Source organism: Aethalodelphis obliquidens, unplaced genomic scaffold (assembly GCF_003676395.1).
Source record: "Aethalodelphis obliquidens isolate GAN/ISIS:26980383/991018 unplaced genomic scaffold, ASM367639v1 scaffold23, whole genome shotgun sequence".
Lineage (NCBI taxonomy): Eukaryota > Metazoa > Chordata > Mammalia > Artiodactyla > Delphinidae > Aethalodelphis > Aethalodelphis obliquidens.
In genome coordinates this window covers 20,119,922-20,144,121 of record NW_020837967.1, presented here as the reverse complement: position 1 = coordinate 20,144,121, position 24,200 = coordinate 20,119,922, and the positions used below count along the sequence as shown (strand labels likewise).

The 24,200-nt window shown below is 45.6% G+C and overlaps 2 protein-coding genes and 1 long non-coding RNA gene across 7 annotated transcripts; 2 read left to right on the top strand and 1 right to left on the bottom strand.

Moving 5' to 3' along the window:
- Positions 1-846: 846 nt before the first annotated feature.
- RPP38 (ribonuclease P/MRP subunit p38) lies at positions 847-5,313 on the bottom strand. Of its 5 annotated transcripts, none has more exons than XM_027121950.1 (3): positions 5,113-5,313; positions 3,755-3,798; positions 847-1,795 (listed from the first exon to the last, which is right to left on the bottom strand). In XM_027121950.1, exon 3 carries the CDS (start codon positions 1,783-1,785, stop codon positions 937-939), a length of 849 nt encoding a protein of 282 aa, XP_026977751.1. In that variant the 5' UTR covers positions 1,786-1,795; positions 3,755-3,798; positions 5,113-5,313; the 3' UTR covers positions 847-936. The 5 variants fall into 5 exon arrangements, with proteins under 5 accessions (XP_026977751.1, XP_026977749.1, XP_026977747.1 ...); XM_027121948.1 differs by having other exon boundaries at positions 5,187-5,313; XM_027121946.1 differs by having other exon boundaries at positions 3,755-3,884; positions 4,978-5,180.
- Positions 4,429-11,440, top strand: LOC113628374 (uncharacterized). Its single transcript, XR_003436030.1, has 3 exons — positions 4,429-4,668; positions 5,611-5,938; positions 9,102-11,440. It is a non-coding gene; the product is annotated as an uncharacterized LOC113628374 (long non-coding RNA).
- An 8,676-nt stretch (positions 11,441-20,116) lies between these two features.
- On the top strand, positions 20,117-23,098 carry ACBD7 (acyl-CoA binding domain containing 7). The gene is made up of 4 exons (XM_027121496.1): positions 20,117-20,140; positions 22,652-22,769; positions 22,877-22,937; positions 23,023-23,098. Exons 1-4 carry the CDS (start codon positions 20,117-20,119, stop codon positions 23,096-23,098), a joined length of 279 nt encoding a protein of 92 aa, XP_026977297.1.
- Positions 23,099-24,200: the final 1,102 nt, after the last annotated feature.

Genomic DNA, 24,200 nt, shown 5'->3' with positions numbered 1-24,200 from the left:
CCCACACACCCCACCATTTTTTGGTCAAGATGGCATTCAGTAAATTTAAACGGAGGTGGCATAATCCACAGATCAACCAGAATTTAGGCTGAAAATAAACCTTGGCAAGCCAAGTACCTTTCCCGTAAATTACAGAAAGCACCTTTTCCAAACACATGCTGGAAACAGCAGATGCTTTAACATAGAGCACCGGTCCTGTTCCATATACTAACACGAGCGACCCCGGTCATGGCAGACCCACCTCTGAGCATCCAAGCTCCTCCACTTATTTTTTTATTCTCTTCCTGCTTTATTTCACCTAATTACCATCATACTTTGGATACATGCTAAAGTCCCAAGGAGGTAAGTTAACCGTGTAAAGGAGTGAATTCTTACCTAGTCAGAATAGCTTATCTGGCAATTTTGATAGATGTTTAGCCTTTCTCCCAAGCCCACGCTTAGGCCTGCCTACAAAGAAAGGCAAACTGACAGTAAAAAATAATAATGTATTGTTTCTGAGGACAGTGTATTGCTTGGCATTTACCATCTTTCCTTTACAACTGATGGTGCACCTGCCATCCAGCTTCATCTCCCCCGCCAACTAGAACCGTGGCTGTGTGGCCTATTTGCCAAGTTCGGACAGAAAGATGTCCAGTGTTGCAGGATACAGATGTCCTTGCTCACAAGCATCGTGCCAGCCTTTTAAAAAGGGAATTTATACAAGCATGGACATTAGTTTCAATAAACTTTTGTTTTGATACTCATACTGCTGAACATTCTCTGCACTTAGTGTCCCTAAGCTTCAGCCTATCTGTGTTCTACAGTCAGAGAATCTTACACATTTGAAAGGAATGATACTAAACAGTGTCCCAAGAATATATGTAAAAGTCATTTTATTCGCGGCTTCTCTACGAGGTGGCGTTTTACAACTGTATGAAGTGACAGGTTTATACAAGGTTACTTTGAAGCCGTTTTTTTACTTTTGGGTGGCTTCCTTATCTTATTGGGGTTTGGAATCAGTTTCTTTATTTTCAGGGGTTGTAACACTGCAGCCTGCTGACCCTCAGCAAGCTTTCTCTTGGATTTAGGGAGGTCTTCGAAGGAAGTGTCTAAAATCTCTTCGTCTTGGCTTTCCAAAGACTCCATCTCCGGGTTCTCCCCGGGGTCTTCAAGTGTGTCTCGGAGCCACGGCACGTCCAGACGGGGGACTCTGGGGATGATGGCCCTCACTTCCTCCGCAAAGGCAGCGGTGTTTCTTTTGAACCCCAAGGCCAGGACGCACGTCAAGCCCATGGCGGGTGCGAGCTTCTCACTGAGCCGGGGCACCTGGCAGGCAGGGACACCTCTGCTGGCGCTCAGCGGCACCAGGTGCGCCGTGACGATGGCCGGCTTGGCCGACTTGCACGCCAAGACCAAGAGCAGCTCGTTCCTCTCCAAGGCTCTGGTGACCTCGTTGATGCCGATGGCAAGCTGCTTTCTGACGTCGGCAGGGGTCCACCCTGATGCCTGGGGCTCACCTTCTGGCTTTTCCTCCTTCAGACCCTCACCAGTGTCCACATCCATGCTGCACGTGTCTCCGCTTTGTGTTTTCAAAGCGGGCTGCTTTCTCTTTCTCTTCCTGTTCTCAGTCTTCTGAAGCCCAAGAGATTTAATCCTGTCCTCCAGGGTCTGTAGTATGAAGTGCATATCCTCCCTGTCCAGGGCACCCCAGCGGATGGTATACGGGTTGTTCAATGATGTCTTCACAGGTAAAGGTCTGGTCTTCCGCACAGAGCCCCTCCCTGGTGCCTGGGGGGCTGCGGCCATTCTGAAGACCCTTCACAGGAGCAAAACGACAAAGGAAAACACGTGTTAACTAGACATGCACGCCTTAAGGATATCTTGGCTGTGCCCTTTCTGATTTTGGAAAGGCTAAAGCAAGCCTGCTTATATACGACATATATACACGTACATATATACACGTACATATATACACGTACATATACGTATGTGACCATACATCTAACTTCTCTTAAGTTTTCCCCATTTTTTCCTGTGATTCGGTCTTCATTCATATACACGCAATTTATGAATGTTTTGCGTTACTGTGATCATACTGAAATCTATTTATTTCCTTTAAAATGTTCCATGTTGCTACTTGTTCATAATTATTTATCCTCTTCAGGACCTCTGGTATTAGTCTGATAGATTTGTTACCATTTTCTGTATTGCCCTCTACTTAGGCTTCCGTCCATCCATTCAGCAAATATTCACTGAGCACCTCCAACTCTTGAGTCACAGGTACCGGGTTTCAGCCTTGAGCAAGTTCCCACCACCACCTCTGTGAGTCCCCAAGTCCGCCTGCCTCAGCACACAGTCTCTAAGGGCCCTGGAAGCCTCTGCCATTCATAATTAACCAGCTGTGGTTGTTTTTAAGAACTGGGACCATAATGTATGCACATGACTAAAAATCCAAATGATACTTTCATTCTGTGCCCTTTGGTAAGTCTCCTTCCCTCCCTGGACCCTAAGTTTCTTGTCTGTCTTTCCTAAAACACGATACACAGATTCCCCCTTCCCCTGATAAGTCCAAGCTGGCCGTTCCTCTGGCTGACAATGTGATGAAATCTAGGGAAATATCGTAATGAAATTTAAAGATATTAATCCATTAAGGCAAAATAGTAACAGGGATCCTTGCTGGGGAAATGTTATAAACCACTGTTCAGAGGAGCATGTCCTGTTTGTCCTGCCCAGAGGCAACTGCATATTCCTCTTTCTTCCCTCAGTTTTCTTCCTGGGCTCAGCCGGGAACCACAGGGACCCAAGGTGCAGAATTGAAGGAAGTTAAACAAGCCAGCTCTGGAGAAGTCTGGTTTTGGAACTGTTCCTGTTTTCAGGTAACCAGATTTTCTCATTCCAGGTCATTCATCCCACGCACACCTGCTCCCTGCTCCCCCAAGCACCCCTGGCAGGATGAAAAAAAATGAAATCTCCTCCAGTCAAACACCCTCCTAAGAGCCCGGCTGCTGCTGCTGAGGAGCGGGTGTCCCGTGGAGTGTGTCATAAGGCACGTTCTCCAAGAATTACTTGGTTCTCACCCGATTCCTGCGTGATGGCCCTGTGTGTGGAGGAGGAAACAGACTCAGGTTAAGTACCATGCCAGAGTCACAGCTGGTTTCCCAAATCCAAATTTTATGCTCTTTCAATCCTGGCTGCACCTAAAAAATAATCTGTGACTTTACAAAAGACAGAGATGGTTGGTCCGTACCCCAGGTCTGCTGAATCGGAATCCTGGGGAATACAGCAGGGCACCTGTACTTGTCAAAAGGCTGCCCAGCTTAATGTGATACAGAACCGGAATTGGACACCATTGGTGTAGGACAGGGGCCCTTTCCACAGTAGAAAGGCCTGAGACAGGGTCTCCTGACCTCCACCGGCCTCAGACGTTCCTCCTACATCACCTTCTTACGGAAAACCAAAACTCAGCTCCCTGGGGTGTGAGCTCAGACCTCGTTCGTGTCAGCGTTGCCCACTGCTAGAGACTCGGCGTCTGCCCCCTAAGCTGCTTCCTTCCGGTGCAGCCCCCCCCCCCCGATCCCCATCATCCCCGTGCGAAGCAGGAGGCAGCTCATCCAAATCCAAGGAAGTGACTGGCAGAGGCTGGCACCAGGTTGAAGATGGTCAGGAAAAGGGAAATAAACGACCAAGGAGCAAATATGAGGCTCTATCGGAGCTCTGCCAGACCACAAACTGCAGTTCATGTGCCTCAGCATTCAAACAGGCAGTAAGTACTTACAGTCACGTGCTGCTCTGGGCATCAGCTCCTCCTGTCTTCAGAATCTAGGCGAGGGAGACAAGAGCCAAGTGGTTCAGATAAGTAGAGTCTCATGGGACATAATCCAAAACCGAAGTGGAACAAGTAACAGCTTTGGAGGAGAAAATGGGGAAGGCCTTGCTGAGGTGCCTTTGGAGGCCGCTGCTGCCCATGAGGTCAAGTGCACGCTCACTGGAGTGACATCCAAGGGCCCCCATGTCACCAACAGCCTACCTCCTTACACCCCACCATGGAACCACATACTGTTTAATGAGGTCACCAGTTCCTCCCCTCCATGGCTTTACGCACATTCCCTCTGCCTGGGGAACTATTCCCACCCTCAGCCCTACCACCACCTTTCTTACTTGAACAAGTATTTGTGGATTATCCACAATGCACCAAGCCAGAAAGATGATGAATTAAAGCAAAAACAGCCACTGAGCTCATTGGGCTTAGAATCTATGTAGGAGACTTACCCACAAGTAAAATATAAGATGTGATGCACATTAAGGTCAGGGTCCTACAGGATCCTGAGCAGAGGCCTGACTCAGTTGAGGGGGTCAGGAAGGGCCTCCCGGAGGAAGTGACCCTTTTAACCCACATGTGACACCAAAGGGAGTACCTATTCGGAAGAGCAGCCCAGGGAACTGCATTAAAGGAAATGATGTCAGTGTCGCCGGGGCAGAGATGCTAGAGAGAGCGGAGAGAGCGGGAAAGGCGAGGAAGGACCAGACGGTGAATACACTTGCAAACCCTACAGTGGGAAGCGGTTGTAACGTTCAAAGCAGAGGAGTGGCGTGGCTGGAAAGGCGGCACAGAAAGATCTTTGGGGATTCGGCCCAGGAGGAGTCCTTTGCCACGACCGGAAGCAGCAAAGAGGCTCCAGAGTAGTCCTGGTAAGTGACGGTGGCCTTAGCTAGAGTCACCGCAGAGGGGATGGACGGAAATGCATGCTACTTGAAACAGTTAAGAGGTGCAATCCGCCCGACTCAGTGATGAACTCGGGGTAAAGCAGAAGGACTCAGGGAGGACTCCGAGTTTCTGGATCTGGTAGCCGACCCCCGAGTTACTCTCTTCCTATGGCCTGCCACCTCTCTATCGAGTGCCTACTTACTGCACTACTTAACACACGCGACTGGAGTCATTTTCTGGTCCCCCTCCACTTCTAGACCGCGGAGTACAGAAGGGCCAGGGTGGGGCTTTACCTATTTCTCGTACCCGACAGACGCTCAACTCCAGGCAGAGAGCGGAGCGTGAGCCGAGGCCGGGACGCAGGAAAACACGCCGGTACGGGCGGGGGCGGCCCCAGGGACGGGGAGCCTGGGAGACCTTGCGCGCACCCGGCCCAGTCCCAGGCTCGATCCCCACCAGCGGCCCCTCCGGATCTCAGACCCCAGCGCAGACCCCCACTCACGGTCGTCCCTGCTCCGGTTCCACGTGGGCCGCGCTGCGCGTACGCAGAGCCCACGCCTTCCCGGGCCCCGCCTTCCGACGCGGTGGGGCGGGGGAAGGGGAGGAGGAACGGCTCAGAGAACACGTTTCATTCTTCTGCATCGGGCCATTTCCAAACGGGAAAGTCGGCCCAGGGCGTCGCGACAGAGCGACGGAAGGTTTCTCTAAAAACCCTGAGTTTAGGAGCGGGTCGGAGGCTCTGAATAAGGCCCTCCAGCGGCAGTGCGCAGGCGCATTGTGTGTCTCGCGAGACTTCACGTTGCCTGGTAACCGGCCACCTGCTCTCCCGGTTGCCCTGTCTGCGGAGCATTGTACCGCGGTTAGACTCCGGAACCTGGCGGTGCCGCCTGACGCCGCTCTCTTCTAACCCAATTTCTACCTTTCAGTGCCTGGCAGTCTGAGCCCCTCACTTTTCTGCTTTTGGCTTGCCTAAGGGACGCAAAATTCTGACCCAGTTCCCCCATCACCGAGCCTCTGCCGAATCCCCGGCACCGTGGAAATCAAGATAAATGGGGGATGGGGAGGTGGATTGAGGAAACCACGTGTTTACAGGCACCAATGTAGGAGATCTTGAGCCCCGGAAAGAGGAGAATAAAGGTTATCTTGAGTTGCGACAGCGGTTCAGAAAACTCCACCAGATGTCTGCTGTGGCTACTCCAGCCAATGGAGACTTTAATGGTTACGAATGGAGTCGCTGGGAAGTCATGGGCAATTGTAAGTCAGCTGAAGAACACTTTCAAGGTCAGGGGTCTGAATCTGTTGATTTACCCTTGTCGAGAACCAAGACCGAAACCTTAGGTTGCTTCTGACCCAGTGAGCTTCCTCCCTCCCTACCCCCTTTCTTTTCCCTTTCCAGTCTAACTTAGCACTTTTATTCCTCTTCTAAATATCTTCCTCCTTTTCTCAATCTCTTCTTCACTGCTCGTTTTGTTTCCCATTCTTTGGTCTAGTTTCTGTGTTTTCAGTTTTCATCACCGACATAGTACCCGACTGGCCGTAAACAAAACGGAAAGCTATGCGTGTGGTCAGAGTATTACAGGTTAGACGGGGTAAAGAGCATTTTTTTTTTTAAATCACCATTAGAAAAATTAAAAAGAATGAATTTACGAGTTTGAGTGTACCAACAGGCTTTTGTTTCATAAAATGAATAGTGAGAAATCGTCATGATGAGTTGCAAACATGCAGTTCTAAACTAGTCTCAGATCACAAACAGTTTTGGGCATCCCGACCTCGTTGCCCAACAGAATTCCTCTGTTCTTGAAATGTCACTGACTGTCCTGATTCATCTCTGCCCTGTTTCTATCATGCCTGTCGCCTTATTCATTAGAAACAAGATGGGCGTTTTGGGCATTGGAAGGCAAGAAACTCGTGTCTTGTGATTTTTTAATAAATACTTAAAATTTTGGCTTCCTTTGTGGCACAGTGGTTAAGAATCTGCCTGCCAATGCAAGGGACATGGGTTCGAGCCCTGGTCTGGGAATATCCCACGTGCCATGGAGCAACTAAGCCCGTGTGCCACAACTACTGAGCCTGCACTCTAGAGCCCGCGAGCCACAACTACTGAGCCCGCATGCTGCAACTACTGAAGCTTGCATGGCTAGGGCCCGTAGTCTGCAACAAGAGAAGCTACCGCAGTGAGAAGCCCGCGCACCGCAACAAAGAGTAGTCCCCACTCATTGCAATTAGAGAAAGCCCACGTGCAGCAACGAAGACCCAACACAGCCAAAAAATAAAAATAAATAAAATAAATTTATTTTAAAAAATACTTAAAATTTTTGGTGGGGACTAGCCTTTATACTACCACTGATAAAGGCTGTGACCCTAGATCCTAAGGCAGATCAAGTGAAAAAAATGTCTATTTATAAAGATTCAGACAGTAGGTCCAACCACAGTGTTACCTGTGTTAGGTAATAGCTTAGACTTCATAAATCACTCAACCCTTGAAACTATTAAACTCTTGAAAGAGCTTCAGCACCCCCAGAATAATGTTTTAAATTTTAAGGCTAATTACTCCCAAATCGATACAGTTTTGAAAGTAATAACTCTGGCTTTTGTTGTGGTAAATTGATAATTATGGTTATCTTTGTTAGATTTAAATTGAATTAGATTAACCTTGGACCCAGTAATTTTTTGGTTTCTTATGTGGTCAGTGCAAACAGTTATACTTAATGGTGGCAAAGCTGAGATTAAAATGTTAAATGTAAGAGTCTACTGCAAAGTCATTATTTTTTTTTCAAAGTAATGAAAACATAGTACTTCATCTACTGTAAAATTATAGGCTAATGACTTAGTCCTACAGAGTGCCTCTCAAACATTCAATGAACCCATGCTGATTTAAGAAATGATAAAGTATCATTTCAAAGATAAATAATGAACGTAAATCACATTTTAAGTAATGCCACCAAATATAAGGTTTTAAAGCTCAGTAGAAATTTTTGGATAAAAAGATGAGAAATTATTCAATCAAAGTGGAAGGTAGTTATAATTTTAAAAGAATGAACTATTTGTGAATCTTATGTTTTAAAAATAATCTGATAAGTATTTTAAAATCTAAACAAATAATAATAAAGTCTTCTCAGATCTAGCTTTTAAGCTGTAAGACAAATAGAAACACGTATCTGATTGAAATGCTAGAGTAATGGGAAAAAAATATGTCTACGTTTTTGTACCCCTAAGGTTTCAGACTTGTAGCCTGAGCATCTTCTCTGCTTATATTTGCTCTATGAAAATTCGCAGCCACTACACCCATGGCTCTGGAGCAAGACCAGCTAAGGTCGAGGTCTTAAGTTCATCACTAACTAGTCACATGACCCTAAAGCAAACTAATTAACCCTGTCTATGAAGTGATAAAAATAGTACCTGTTGTGAGGATTAGAAGAAATAATCTACTCAAAATGCTTAGTACAGTGCCTGGCACATACAAACTGCTTAGTAAATGGAATTGATTAATCTAGTGACAATCTGAATTAGGAATTAGGTTAATAAAAATTAAGCCTCGGGCTTCCCTGGTGGCGCAGTGGTTGAGCGTCCGCCTGTCGATGCAGGGTACGTGGGTTCGTTCCCCGGTCCGGAAAGATCCCATATGCCGCAGAGCGGCTGGGCCCGTGAGCCATGGCTGCTGAGCCTGTGCGTCCGGAGCCTGTGCTCCGCAACGGGAGAGGCCACGACAGTGAGAGGGCCGCGTACCGAAAAAAAAAAAAAAAAATTGAGCCTCTATGATTTTAGTGCTTCTGTTCTATTTTAAGACTAATCAATATAATTTCCACAAAAATTTTGCTAAAATGAATGACTACATTTCAAAGGTGATTTCTCTCCCGTTTGTATCACACAAACATTGCAACAAAAAAGCAAAAAGAAAAATAATTGTCCCATGACCCAATTACTTCAAAACACATTTCCTTTCAGTGTTTCCTTATAATTTGTTTCACATTTAAATGTGCACGTACATTGTTAAATAATATAGATTAAATTTTGTGTTCTCATTTTCTTTCCATATAACATTTTTTCCCATATTTCCCAAGCATAGTCTTCAAGTTATCACTTTAACTCATATTTGGTATCCTATTCTAATCAGTTTACTTTTTAATAGTAGCTGTTACCATTATTTTACCGTGTAGAACCTCAACTTGATCTTTGAATATAAAACGTTATTTTTATATTCATTCTAGAATTGGACTGTGGTTAGATTTATATGCTTGCCATGATGTAAGAATGATTTAAGAAACTTGGTGATAAGTTATGTCATTAGCCACAATGTTTTGATGAAAGAAAGTTAGCAACAAGAAAGTTTGTCAATAGAAGAATATAAGAGAATTGAGCACCAGATTCTTCTTTCCCTCTGTGGCATCCTAATCTTTGCTCTGTGTGTGTGTATTAGAGTTCTCCAGAGAAGCAGAACCAGTATGAGATAACAGACGTGAATTATGGAGCCTGAGATGTGCCACAATCTGCTGTCTGCCAGCTGGGAACCCAGGAAAGCTGGTGATGTCGTTCCAGTTTAAACCCAATGGCCTGACAATCAGGGGAGCTGATGGTGTGAATCCCAGTCCAAGGGCAGGAGAAGGTGAGATGGGATGTCCCAGCTCAATCAGGGAAGCAAGAAACAAGGGGGGAAATTCCTCCTTCCTCTGACTTTTGTTCTATTCAGGCCCTCAGTGGATAGGATGATGCCCACCTGCATTGGGGAGGGGGAATCTACTTTACTGAGTCCACTGATTCAACTGCTAATCACATCCAGAAACACCCCCAGAGACACACAAAGAAATAATGAAATAATGTTTAATCGGGCCAGTCAAGTTGACACATAAAATTAACCATCGCAGTGTGATGGTTACTATATCATACATAACAATTGTTATACAAACAATAATCAGTTATTTTAAAATCAGTGACTAGAAGAACTTTAGTGATGAGCTGCAAAATCAATGACCTTTTCAGTCTGCAGGTAACAAAGCATCCTCCTGAAAGTTGTTATTCAATAGTTACTATCTGTCGTTGAAGTCTGGATCTTTTCCATGATTGGCTCATTTGCCTATACAGCATTCAGCAAAATCCCAAGGGCTTTCTGTACTTGCCCTTTGCCATCCTCTGAATTCTGGCACTGGCCCTCAAGCTTGTCCTCTCAAGCTCACGGTTTAGTGGTGGCCTAACTGTGCCAAGGTCAAGGGCTCCACGGCCTCTGCACCCCTCCACACCCCAGTCTCCCTGACAAATCCACGCCTGCATGGGGATCCAAGCAGTGCAGCTCACCGAGGCCTCAGGGCTGTGCCCCACAGAGGGAAGCTGGGATGTGTCCCCAGCCCAGCACAGACTCCCAAGTGTGTCCCTTTGGCCACTTCTTCCACCCACACATCAGAAGTAGTGGCAGAGCCACAGAAAGAACCAATTTGCCCCAGGCTGTGTCCAAAGGAAACTCCATCCACTGGGCAACCTCCGAAGGATAAGCCAGCCCAGCCTTTCCTCCGAAGGACCAGCAGGGGGCTTCTTCACCAGCTTCAAGTTCAAGTTCGTCCTGAAACAGCCGTCTTTCAGGTTTGTCAGAAGGAACCTGAAGCAGAGGCCGATGGCAGGCACTCACACCTCGTGGAGCGAGAACAGGGGCAGGGAAAAAGAAAACACGTGGGGAGACCAGGCCGCGCTCACTACACTTGAAGATCATGAGCGTCACGGAGCCCAGGGAGAAGGTGCAGAAGATCGACCAGGTGCTGGAAGGAAACAGCGGCCAGTGAGGGCTGAACAGGAAACCTGCGCTACTCCGGATGCAGGGCAGCCCGGCCGAGAGGACCTGGCGCAGGGGTCCAGCCGGTCACCGCCATCGCTCAGCGCAGTCCCGTTTCAGTGGACAGCCACACGTCCGCGGGCTTGGAAAGCACTCCCTCCAAAACTCACTGCAGCTTCACCTTCAAAAGGTGGCCGGGAGGCTCCAGGGAGACGCGAGCTCCAGGAGCCCCGTTTGCGTCGGGGCCGCCTCCCTCTGCTGCTCGTCCTTCGCCTGCTCTTCTCCCGTGCTTGTGGGTGAGGGAGCCAGTACGGCGAGATGGCAGTGTGGCACTGTATCAGAGCCCTGAAGGGGTTCTTCCCGGGAAAATCTCATAGGTGAGCTTTACCGAGGGCCTGACGAGCATTAGAGCCACCTGTATGACAAAAAGAGTTTGGGGTTTATCATAAGAGAGCTGGGAGGTCCCTGAAACATGCAGGCAGCAGGGGTGCAGGATGCCCTTTGGATGACAGGACACTAACTCTGGCTGCAGGGTGGAGAAGCCACGGAATAAGCGGCCAAGTTTCCTTGTGTTTCGAAAGTGGGCTTTTACCCCAGGGATTGGAAGTGAGGGAGACAGCAAGAAAAAAGTCAGCTCAAATGTCACTGGCTGCTCGGTGACCTCTCCTTCGTAATTTTTTGCATTCTACGTGATTAATTCCAGAATACAAAAATGGGAACACGCTTTGCCAAGTTGTTTTCTGTGCTAGAGTTTCAGTGCAATGCCGAGAAAAATTCCAGAACTTTCTTCTATGGAACCTGACTCATGGATGTTAAAATTTCTATAGAAGAGCAAAGTGCCAAAGACAATCCTTCCTGAAGAACAAAATTGAGAGGCTTTAATGATTAAGACAGTGTGATGGGGGCTTCCCTGGTGGCGCAGTGGTTAAGAATCTGCCTACCAGAACACTCTATGACAAAATCACAGCAAGATCCTTTCTGACCCCCCTCCTAGAGAAATGGAAATAAAACCAAAAATAAACAAAGGGGACCTAATGAAACTCAAAAGCTTTTGCGCAGCAAAGGAAACCATAAACAACCCTCAGAATGGGAGAAAATATTTGCAAATGAAGCAACTGACAAAGGATTAATCGCCAAAATTTACAAGCAGCTCATGAAGCTCAATATCAAAAAAACAAACAACCCAATCCAAAAATGGGCAGAAGACTTAAATAGATATTTCTTCAAAGAAGACATACAGATTGCCAACAAACACATGAAAGGATGCTCAACATCATTAATCATTAGTGAAATGCAAATCAAAACTACAATGAGGTATCACCTCACACTGGTCAGAATGGCCGTCATCAAAAAATCTACAAAGAATAAATGCTGGAGAAGGTGTGGAGAAAAGGGAACCCTCTTGCACTGTTGATGGGAATGTAAATTGATAACAGCCACTATGGAGAACAGTATGGAGGTTCCTCAAAAAAACTAAAAATAGAACTACCATACGACCCAGCAATCCCACTACTGTGCATATACCCTGAGAAAACCATAATTCAAAAAGAGTCATGTACCACAATGTTCATTGCAGCTCTATTTACAATAGCCAGGACATGGAAGCAACCTAAGTGTCCATCGACAGATGAATGGATAAAGAAGATGTGGCACATATGTACAATGGAACATTACTCAGCCATAAAAGGAAACGAAATTGAGTTATTTGTAGTGAGGTGGATGGACCTAGAGTCTGTCATACAGAGTGAAGTAAGTCAGAAAGAGAAAAACAAATACCATATGCGAACACATATATATGGAATCTAAAAAAAAAAAAGGGTTCTGAAGAACCTAGGGGCAGGACAGGAATAAAGATGCAGACGTAGAGAATGGACTTGAGGACACAGGGAGGGGGAAGAGTAAGCTGAGACGAAGTGAGAGAGAGGCATGGACATATACACACTACCAAACGTAAAATAGCTAGCTAGTGGGAAGCAGCAGCATAGCACAGGGAGATCAGCTCAGTGCTTTGTGACTACCTAGAGGGGTGGGATAGGGAGGGTGGGAGGGAGACGTAAGAGGGAGGGGATATGGGGATGTATGTATATGTATAGCTGATTCGCTTTGTTATACAGCAGAAACTAACACACCATTGTAAAGCAATTATACTCCAATAAAGGTGTTTAAAAAAAAAAAAAAAAAAGGAATCCGCCTGCCAATTCAGGGGACACAGGTTCAGTCCCTGGTCTGGGAAGATCCCACGTGCACCACAACTACTGAAGCCCGCTCACCTAGAGCCTGTGCTCCGCAACAAGAGAAGCCACTGCAATGAGAAGCCCGTGCACCGCAAGGAAGAGTAGCCCCCGCTCGCCGCAACTAGAGAAAGCCCGTGTGGCAGAAACAAAGACACAACGCACCCCCCACCCCCCCAAAAAGAAGACAGTGTGGTGTAGGTGGAGGGATAAACAAATGCAGAGGCCAAAAAACGATTCTAACTATTCTATGTTGCACCTCATGTTTGCTCCTAAACCCACTCTAATCAGGCTTGCCCCCCTCCCGCGATGACTGCATCACAACGTCCCTTTAGGTCATCAGTGATCTTGACAATGACCTAAATCCCGTTGTTAATTCTCAGTCCTCATCTAGCCTAACACACTTTCTCACTCCTTAAGCTTTCTCAGCACCGCATTCTGTTGGTTTTTCTCTTACTTGAGTGATCACTTCTCTGCCTCCTTTGCTCCTTCTTCCTCTTCTCCCCAAACATTTGGTGTTGGGATTTCCCATGGCTCACTCCTCAGTTCTCTCTCCTTTTCTCCTCTATACACATTTCTTTTCTAGGGCCATCCTGTCTCCAGGTTCTAAACACCATCTCTATGACCATGAGTCCCAGATTTACATACCCAGCCCAGTCGAGACTTGAATATCTACCTGCCTATTCGGCGTCTCCACTTGGATGTCTGATATCTCAAACGCAGCATGTCCAAAACTCCACTTCTGATCTTTGCCACCCCACCAAGCCTACTCCACCTATGGTCCTTCCGGTTACTCAGGGCAAGCATCTTGGAGTTATCCTGACGCCTCTCTTTCTCACATTGCACGTAGAATCTCTCAGGGACTCCTGTTGACTCTACCTTCAAAATACATCCAGAATCTGAACGACTTCTCACTACCTCTGCTGCTACGACCTGAGTTGGAGACCCCCATAAGTTCTCCCCTGGATTATTATTACAGTAAGAATCTTGCTTCCAACCGTGTTCTTTGTAGTCATAGCAACAGGAGTGATCCTTTAAAAAAGTAAGTCAGATCATGTCAGTCCTCACTCAAAACCATTCAGTGGTTCTGTTTCACTCCCGCTTGAAGCCAGATGCCTTTGTGCAAGGTCTCATATGATCTGGTCTCCGTCTCTTTCGCTCTCACCTCCTCTCTTGCTCCTCTGCTCTGGCCACGCCGGCCCCTCGCTGTTCCTCACATCTGCCAGGAAGCTCATTCCTTAGGGACTTTGTACTGGACGCTGCTTTTGCAAGGGAAACACTTCCCCAGGGATCTTCCAGGTCAGCTCCCTCATCTCCTTCAGTTTTTACTCAAATGTCATCTTCCCAAGAGGCATACCCTGATTACTGTATTTACAGTTGCAAGTCATCTCCTCACTCCACATACACAAGATACTCCATCCCTTTTCTCTGCTCTTTTTAAAAATAACACCTATCACCTAACATCTTTTAATAGACTATATAATTTGCTTATTATATGTGTTTATTATCTGTCATCCCCTACCAGGATGTGACACAGGGATAGGGATCCTTGTTTGTTTTGCTGACTGATGATTCTCAGAAACCTAGAATGGTGCCTGGCTCATGTTGGCACTCAGTAACTATTTGAATGAATGAATGAATGAATAAGGCAGATAGGATGGATTGGAAAGAGGAGAGTCACAAAGGTAAAGGGAATGTTCTGTTTCTTAAACTGGCGGTATGTTCATACATGTGCCCTTTATTTTTAAAATTTTACTTATGTATGTATGCATACTGGTTTATAATCAATATTTAATTACATAGTAAAAAAAAAAAAAAGAACTTGATTGTCCAACTTGACTGACTCCCTAAGGGTTCCACAAAGCTGAGTTTTCACTATACCTAGTATGTTATTATCGCTGAATAGAGGACACCAGTGTTTCCATTGTCTCTTTCTTTTTGCTCCTTGAGACAGGCCATCAATGGCTCTGGCATCCAGTCGGAGGATGGTAACTCAAGAGAAGAACATGTTTTGAAAAGAGTTCTTAAAAGAACCTTCTAGACTTAGAGGATAAAATGGAGCACAGTATATCTTTTCTCTCCTCTTCTTCTGATTTCTTATAATGACTATAATGCCAAATTATCTCGGCTGCAAATGCACACCGATATTGGACCTCACTGCAGTATTTCCCTGCTGACACACTGATAAACAGGGCTCTCCCCAGCAGACAAGAGCGCTCGCTGTTCTTAAGCTGCTGTTTCCTTTGCGCCTTTGTGTTTCTCATAGTCGGGAAATTAGAAAGAAAAAAAAAATCCTGCCCAGTACATTTTTCTTTCTCTTCTTTTCTTTCTTTTCTTTTTTTTTTTTTGGCCACGCCACAAGGCTTGTGGGATCTTAGTTCCCCAACCAGGGATCACCAGGGATCGAATGGGGCCCTCAGCAGTGAAAGTGCAGAGTCCTAACCACTGGACTGCCAGGGAATTCCCCCCAGTATATTTTTCTAAAATTTGTTTTTGTTCTTTATTTGGAAACTCATTGATTTCACCATGAAAATATTTTCGAGGAGAAAATAAAAAATCAAGGGATTTACATGAAAAAATAGCAAAGAATTTTTAAATGTAATTTTATGCAAAAACAAGCTACGGTGTTTCGGGGCCTCGAATTGCTATACGTTGTTGCATTGTTAGACATTTCAAATCAGTAACTTTCTTAAAACTAAGTTTGCCGTTTCTTCCAGTCACTTTGCCCCACTAAGGCTTCTATGTAAATATAGAGTCCGAAATGAACTCCTCGGAAGACCACAAAATGCAGTTCCAGTTCTTTGAAAATTTAATCAAATGTGAATCAAAACCCCATTCTGTGTCTGCAGACTTGGAGTGACACTGGGTTTGTTCCCCTGGAGAATGGGGTCAACTTGAAGAGTCCTGTGCTTTTACCCTAATTCGGGGTGTTTGCAGCGCGTATTCAGAATCTAAGTGGCCTAACGAGGAGAAAAGAGACAAACTACCACCAGCCTTTTTCATTCCTGATGGGCTGTGCGTAGAGACCGGTGGGGAGACCAGAGAGGTCTGAAGAAACACCCGCCTGCCTTCCAGGTTTTTAGGAATCATGCAGAGGACAGAGATACATATCAAAAGAAATCCCAAGTGAGGTCCGTGCCCCGGGGAGACAGACCTCTCTGGATTTCCTGCAAACAACTTCTTGAGAAAGAACAGGGCAGCGAGTCAGAGGCGGAGTAGAACTCATTTGAATTCCTGTCCCTTAGCTTTGCCCAGCCAGGCGCCGCGGGCAGGGCGGGCGCCGCTCACCGCCCAGCCCCGCCCTCCAAGGGCAGCGACCAATGGGAGACGGCCGGGCCCGAGAGCACGGCCAATGGGAACCGGCGGGCGGAGGCGCGCTGCCGTTTAAGGAGCGGCGGGGCACGGCGTCGGGGGAGCCCAGCGCCTGGGGTGGCGCAGCGTTCGGGCGTCGCGCAACCGTATCCCCGCAGGTGAGCTGGGGGTGCGCCGGCCGCGGGGGGTGGGGAGAGGCGTGCTTCCTGCAGGGAAGCGCTCGAGTGGGGCGTGGGGCCGGCGTGATACCCCCCGGATGGCACGGCGCTTCGGGCCGCCCAGGGTTCTCGCCCCCGCAAGCCGTCTGCGGGGACCCCGAGACACGCCCACCCCATCGCGACCGCCCCGTGGTTGCCGGTAGCCAGCGGCGGTGCCAGCTGTTGACGGCGAACCTAGCTCCCTATGGCAACTCTTGTGAACCCCGGGGATTGGTTAGACGCAAAATAGGCATGGGCCGAGGGGGAGGGCGGGCGCCGAGTTGCTCCGGGAAGATCCTCCGGCTCTTCCCATCCTGGAGAAGAAGGTGTAGGCGCCTGCGGTCTCACCCGCGCCCCTTGTTCCTTGGTGTGTCCAGGGGCTCTCCCAGGCAAGTGCAGTCTGGAAATCCACGATCTAAAAATACTGTTTTTATGATCTTTGGGAAAAAAATGTTCAGTGTGGAAATTTTCAGGAAAGCACAAATATAAGGTAAAACCATCAGGTATTCCTTCACCCAAGTGATAACCACGTTAACTGTCTATGTGCGCATGTGCATATATATGTGCGTGTTTATACACATACCGATTTTGCTATTTATATAGTTTTGCTCTTTTTTTTTTGTATTATGAGCGTTTTGTCAAAACTAAATATTCTTTAAAATGTTTTAAATGTCTGCATTGGGTGCATGGCAGGATGCACCCGATGCGAGTGTCGGTGGTGACACGGGGGTCACTGCTACATTAGGGGCGGGGTCAGGGGGCCTTGTGAAACCTGAAAACATGAACAGAAGGTCTGAGGAGAGGCCTTCAGGCAGTTGTTTTGAAGAGCCTCGAGTACAGATGCGGGGGAAATGAAGTGCACGCACATTCAGCCGGGATGCTGAGGACCCAGCTCCAGGAGAGTCAGCTCAGCGGAGGCTGAAATTGCTCACCAAAAGCATTGAGCCCAGCTCTACAGCAGCGCGGGAACATGAAACTTTCCCTTTGGCCCAGAATGCTTGGAATCGAATGTAAACAGCTGTACCTCTAAAGCTGTTGCTCACCTATGGTAACTCTCAGGCCCTCCTAATATCCACTCACGTATCATGCATTCCTTCAACAAGGAGGCACAGGGCTCAGATGGGTTCCTACCACCTGCCAAGGCTCTTGCTACCAAGATGAATGTTTGTGCCTGTCCTCTAGCATGGTTGCGTGGGGGAACAAATAAATACGTTTCCAGCAGACTTTGTGCCAGGTCCTAATAAATGCTGTCCGGGGCTGCCTGGAACCCTTCCCTGCCTCTGTCCATCCCCCAGGCGCTGACCCCCCCAGGCTCAGCTAAGCACCATCTACTCTGCGAAGCTTCTTCCACACCCGCTGCTGCTCCTTCCTCTGTGGTCCCAGAACACCCACTGCTCCTCCGTTAGAGCAGGTATCCCAGGTCACTGTGACCTGCTCATCTCCCGCTAGATGCCTAGATCTGTGAGAGCCGGCTGCCTTGCTCACCCCTGTGTGCTCCACCAAGGCCTGGCCCATCAGGGGTGTTCGATGCGTGGCGAATAGTACGATACAAGTGATGAGCTCTGGGTGGGCAGAGTTAACAGAATGAAATCAAGACTATCTACGTTATTAATCTTGTTTAATCCTCACACTTCCCTGCTGAGGTTGATATTATCCTTTTTTTGGCCGAAGCTGAATCTCAGAGGAACTTCATTGCTTGTGCAGAGTCCCGTGGCAGTGTGTCTCAAAGCTAGATTCAAATCCAGGTTCCTGACGCAAGGCCGATGTTTTTCCCACGGCAGCTCGTCGTGGTTGGACTGGGGGAGCTGTACATTGGAACTACCACGTACAGCAGGAGTGTATCAAGTCGGGACGCTAGGGAAGGGCATGCTGGAGAGGAAGAGCGGTCCTGGGCCCTGCTCTGGAATGGGCTTCTCTCTACCTGGGGAGGGAGGAGGGAGGGGACCCCTGAAATTGCCTGGGAAACTGTCAGGGGCTGCATTCTTGTGTGGAGCGGGTCCGAGACATTCATGGGATCACCAAATGGTTCCCTACCCTCAAAACGTGAAGCACAATTTTCCAGAAACTCCTTCCTGGAAGGCAGGGACTTAGCATGGTTTTTAAGAAGCCTTAGAATTCTAATCGAGTCTTAGCTTGCCAAAAGGAACTGAGTTGCTGTCATTGGAAAATGGCATGAGACTTGACAGCAAACAACACCTGAGATGCCTGCCAACCCTGCAGGGGAGGATCCCTATGCCTCTGGACAGCCTAGCCCTGCTCTGCCCTTAGGAAGCTGAGGGCAGTAATGTAGCATTTTAACTTTGTCCTTGTTATAGACATGATATGTGCACATTATAGGAAATTTAGAGAGTACAGACAGTAAACAAACAAACAGGAAACTTACCAATAATCAGAGGCAATTAGTATTGACACGTTTTAGTATATATTTTCTATTCATTGTTTTCTAAAAGCTGAGTGTATACTAACAATGCTGTATCCTTTGTTAAATCATAAAAAGCACTTTTCACATCTTGTTTCATTGCAAGTACTTTTTGCATTTTATTCTAGAACTTTTTTTTTCAAAAAGCCTTATAATAAAAATTGTAGCAGCTGTACTTTATTGAACACTCATTATGTGCCAGGCACTATTTAAAATATTTTGCGTGTGTTGTTGTCAACTTATATCCTCATAAATAAGTTTTACAAGTGGGTGGGTGGTGGTATTGTAGCATATTGTCCCATATTTCAGATGAAGAAACAGACACACAGAGGTTAAGTAACCTGCCCAAGACCACCACCCACCCAGCTCTTAAGTGCTGAAGCTGAGAGTCAAACCAAGGCAGTCTAGGTCCAGGGCTTGTGTTCTTAACCATGATATTATCTATAAAGCAGCTGACAATTTCCTAGAAAAAAACTCAGATGAGGCAGGGGGTCTGTGCTTCATCCTAGTCACATGTACCCACACTTCTCAGATCCCCATAAGGATTGATTAGGTGGCTGGGCTATTTTCAAGGATATTTAGGGTAGAGACCCTGGTCTCTGGCTTACAAGTGATTTTTGTTCATCGCAATACAACTATTCTAGTTGTGCTACTGTCCTGTCTTTGGGGCTTGATGGAAGTTTTACCCAGCAACTCTGCTGAGATCACAGGGATTCTGATGTCACAGTGGTCTCTCCACTTTCTCTACCAGGTCTTTGGATCAAAAGGGGGCTCTGGCTTCAGAGAAGGAAAGTAGTGGGTAGGGGTAGAATGCTTCTTTGAACCTCTCTTGTTTCATACCCAGGCTGCTGACAATTCCCGCTTACTCCTGATTTCAAACAAATAACACAAGAATGGAAAAAAGAAAAGAATGGGAAAAAATGGAGAAAAAAAAGAATGGAACAATTCCATTGTTCAAAGTAATCAGCAAAGCCTTTGTATATAAACTAAGAGGTTAAAAGGAGAAAGGAATAAATCTGCTAGGAGCACCTTATCCCTATGTGGAACAGTACAGGGGAAGGGGATGACTGCTGGCCGAGCCCCGGGCTGAGAACGCTGGGCCAATCCTAGCGCCTTGGGAACTAGGCAGGTCAGGGTTTTCAGAGGTAAGTCATGAATGGGGAGGACAGGTTTATTATTCAGTATATTTATATACAGAATTTCCGGGAAGTCAGTTTCTTTTTACTAATCAGCTAAGTTGACTGAACAACTTCTCTTTTCTGGAAATCAATTGAAATAAGTCTTAGAAGTTTTGGTCTCAATTTTTAAAGGAATCTATACAGGCAACTCAGCGCAATCAGAAGTACTGCCCTCAGAAACTAGCTAGCCCACTCAATAGGTATAAATAAAACTGCTGTTGAAGCATGTGGGCAGAGAGGCACTGGGAGATGAATGCCCTGGACAAAGATATTCATTGGCAGCAAAGCTATTGCATACAGCAAAGTGTAGATTTTGGAAGAAGAGGAGGACGTGCTCATGAGGGTGATCGAGAAAGTGAAGGTAATGCCATCTAAAAAAATTAATAGAAACTTGTATTTATATACTTCTAACTTATGAGAAAAACTTTGCGTTGGAATTTCTCATATAATTTTTTTGCATGTTTTTCTTTTACCTTTTCACCATCTTCAACCATTCTTCCCCCCACCTCTGGCAACTACCGATTTGCTCTCTGTTTCTATTAATTTCTTTTTATTTTTAGATTCCACATATAAGTGAGATCATACAGTATTTATCTTTCTGCGTCTGACTTATTTCACTTAGCATAATGTCCTCCAAGTCCATCCATATTGTTGCAAATGTCGATAGCTCCTTCTTTTTTTTTTTTTTTTTTGTGGTACATGGGCCTCTCACTGTTGGGGCCTCTCCCGTTGCGGAGCACAGGCTCAGTGGCCATGGCTCATGGGCCCAGCCGCTCCGCGGCATGTGGGATCTTCCCGGGCCGGGGCACTAATCCACGTCCCCTGCATCGGCAGGTGGACTCCCAACCACTGCACCATCAGGGAAGCCCGATATCTCCTTCTTTTTCATGGTTGATTAATATTCTGTTATATCTATATAATGGAATATTATATATATACATATGTATATATATATATATGTATATATGTATATATGTATATATATATATAACACATTCTTTATCCATTCATCCATCAATGGATACTTAGGTTGCTTCCACGTCTTGGCTATTGTAAATACAGCTGCAGTGTACACAGTGGGTGCAGATATCCCTTTGAGATAGTGATTTCATTTCCTTTAGATAAATACCCAGAAGTGGGATTGCTGGATCGTATGGTAGTTATTTTTTAAATTTTTTGAGGAAACTTCATACTGTTTTCCACAGTGCCTGCACCAATTTACAGTCCCACCAACAGCGTATAGGGTTTCCTTTTCTCCACACCCTCCTCAACGTTTGTTATTTCTTGTCTCTTAGATGATAGCCATTCTGACAGGTATGACGTGATATCTCACTGTTGTTTTTTTTTTTTTTTGCGTTACGCGGGCCTCTCACTGCTGTGGCCTCTCCCGCCGCGGAGCACAGGCCCCGGACGCGCAGGCCCAGCGGCCATGGCCCACGGGCCCACCCGCTCCGCGGCACGCGGGATCCCCCCGGACCGGGGCACGAACGCGCGTCCCCCGCAACGGCAGGCGGACTCCCAACCACTGCGCCACCAGGGAAGCCCTCTCACTGTTGTTTTGCTTTACATTTCCCTGTTGGTTAATGATGTGGCCACCTGTATGTCTTCTGTGGAAAAATCTCCTGGCTATTTTTAAATCAAATTGTTTTCTTTTGCTTTTTTTTTTTGCTTTTGAGTCATATGAGTTCTTTATATATTTTGAATATATATATTCAAAGGCCCCTTAGACATATGATTTGCAAATATTTTGTCCCACTCAGCCTTTTCATTTTGTTTATGGTTTCCTTTGCTGTGCAGAAGCTTTTTTTGTTCGATGTAGTCCCTTTTGTTTATTTTTGCTTTAGCTAGTTTTACTCTTGGTGTCAAATCCAAAATAAAGCATTAAGATTGATGTCAAGGAGCTTATTCTCTGTCTTTTTCTAGTTGTTTTACAGTTTTAAGCCTTACATTCAAATTTTTAATTCGTTTTGAGTTGTTTTTTGTATATGGTGTAAGTTGGGGTGGGTCCAGTTTCATTTTTTTTGCATGTTCTCTTCAGTTTTCTCAGCACCGTTAATTGAAGACACTGTCCTTTCCCCATTGTATATTCTTGGCTCCTTTGTCATAAATTACAAAGGGTTTATTTCTGGGCTCTTGATTCTGTTTCATTGATCTATGTGTCTGTTTTTAATGCCAATACCATACTGTTTTGCTTACTATAGCTTGTAATATTGTTTGAAATCAGGAATTATGATGCCTCCAACTTTGTTCTTCTTTCTCAAGATTGCTTTGGCTTTTATGACTCCATACACATTTTAGGATTGCTTTTTCTATTTCTGTGAAAAATGCCATTGGAATTTTGATAGGGATTGAGTTGAATTTGTATTGATAGATGACTTTGGGTAGGATGAACATTTTACTACTATTATTTCTTCCTATCCATGCACATGGAATATCTTTCCATTTATTCATGTCTTCTTCAGTTTTTAAACATAGATAAATTAAACATTTTAAATATTAACTCATTGCTGACCAGGAGATTTTTGCAGAAACTAACGCCTGTGGCCAGCGATTTGTTATGTAAATGAATATTGAAATGTCTCTGGTCAATAACATTCGGGTAACAAAAGATGTGTTAATACGTCTGTGGTCAGTAATGTGTTAAGAATTTTATTTATTTCTCCGTATCTAATACGTGGGTACATTGTCTATGTAGCAGGTAAGGACCAGGGGAAGTGTCCACGAATTAAAATAGGTTAGGATAATTCTGGTGGAACCAGAGCAGTAATAGTTCATTTCTGTTTGAAAGCTCCCTCCTCCTCTTTACGTTTCCCCAAAGCAAATGGACCTGCCGAAAGTTAGCAAATGCACACTTTGTGCCTTTTTGCTTTAGGCTGATTTTGAAAAGGCGGCCAAAGACATGAGGAAGCTGAAAACCAGGCCAGATGGTGAGGAACTAAAAGAACCCTATGGGCTCTACAAACAATCTGTAATTGGAGATGTAGATACTGGTACTGGGTTGTCATTAAAAAAATAACAATACGTTTCACTGAACAGTATTTCTAGAAGCATAGAGTAAAAAGTAACCCTGAAAATATATCTGTCCTCCTTTTGGCAGAGTGTCCAGGACTGTTAAATCTAAAAGGCAAGGCTAAGTGGGAAGCTTGGAACCTCAACAAGGTGGTTAATTTTTAAATAAGTGAAACAAACCTTCTTAATTTCCCAATAACATCGGTCAGTGAGTCAATCTGTTTGTATCTTTCTAGGATTATCAAAGGCAGATGCCATGAGTGCCTGTATTTCTAAAGCAAAAGAGCTAATAGAAAAATATGGAATATAGAATTCAGTATGTGAGAAAATTTTCCTTTTGAAGACTTCATAATGGTACCATGACCTAATATTTTGGGGAGAAATGCACGGTTAACTCTTTATGTATCATCCATATTTTTGCTAGTAACATGAATTGTAATTCTTATTTAGAGGTATGCTGAAACTACATATTTAATGAAATTTTTTAATTTTCAGGTGATTTTTTTTTTTTTTTACGGTACGCGGGCCTCTCACTACTGTGGCCTCTCCCGTTGCCGAGCACAGGCTCCAGACGCGCAGGCTCAGCGGCTATGGCTCACGGGCCCAGCCGCTCCGCAGCATGTGGGATCTTCCCGGACCAGGGCACAAACCCGTGTCCCCTGCATCGGCAGGCGGACTCTCAACCACTGCGCCACCAGGGAAGCCCTTTCAGGTGATTTTTAAAAGTTCTTCTTAAAAAAGTGTTGTTCTGGTGGTACGTTGTTGGACTTATGACCAAATTGGACTTACGGACGCACTGTCAGAATGGAACTCGTTCGTATGTGGGGGACTTAACTTACTAAGTTTTGCCTAAAGACATTAACAGCTGTTCTTTTGGCTTCTGTTTTTTTCTGCAGTGAGGTGGTCTTACTGGTATAATCAGAACAGTTTATTAAGAACTAATCACAAGACTCTTTGTTTCACTGTGTAGCTCTGGGGTTCACACTTACACAGGGCTTTGGCAGTCACAGGCACACCTGGTTCCAGTCCCCGTTCGGTGACTTATTTACTAGGTAACCTGAGGCAAGTTACCGAAGCTTGCTAAGCTCATCTGTGGAGTAGGGGGAAAATGTCAGTCTCACAGGGGTGTAAGAACTGAATGAGGTAACTGTAGTTACCCTACGTCCATTTTAAAGCATATACTGTATAAAAGCTGACAGTAATGGTCTTCATGACAATTTTTTTTGTTTTGTTTTTTAGATTCCATATATATGTGTTAGCATACGGTATTTGTTTTTCTCTTTCTGACTTACTTCACTCTGTATAACAGACTCTAGGTCCATTCACCTCACTACAAATAACTCAATTTCGTTTCTTTTCATGGCTGAGTAATATTCCATTGTATATATGTGCCACATCTTCTTTATCCATTC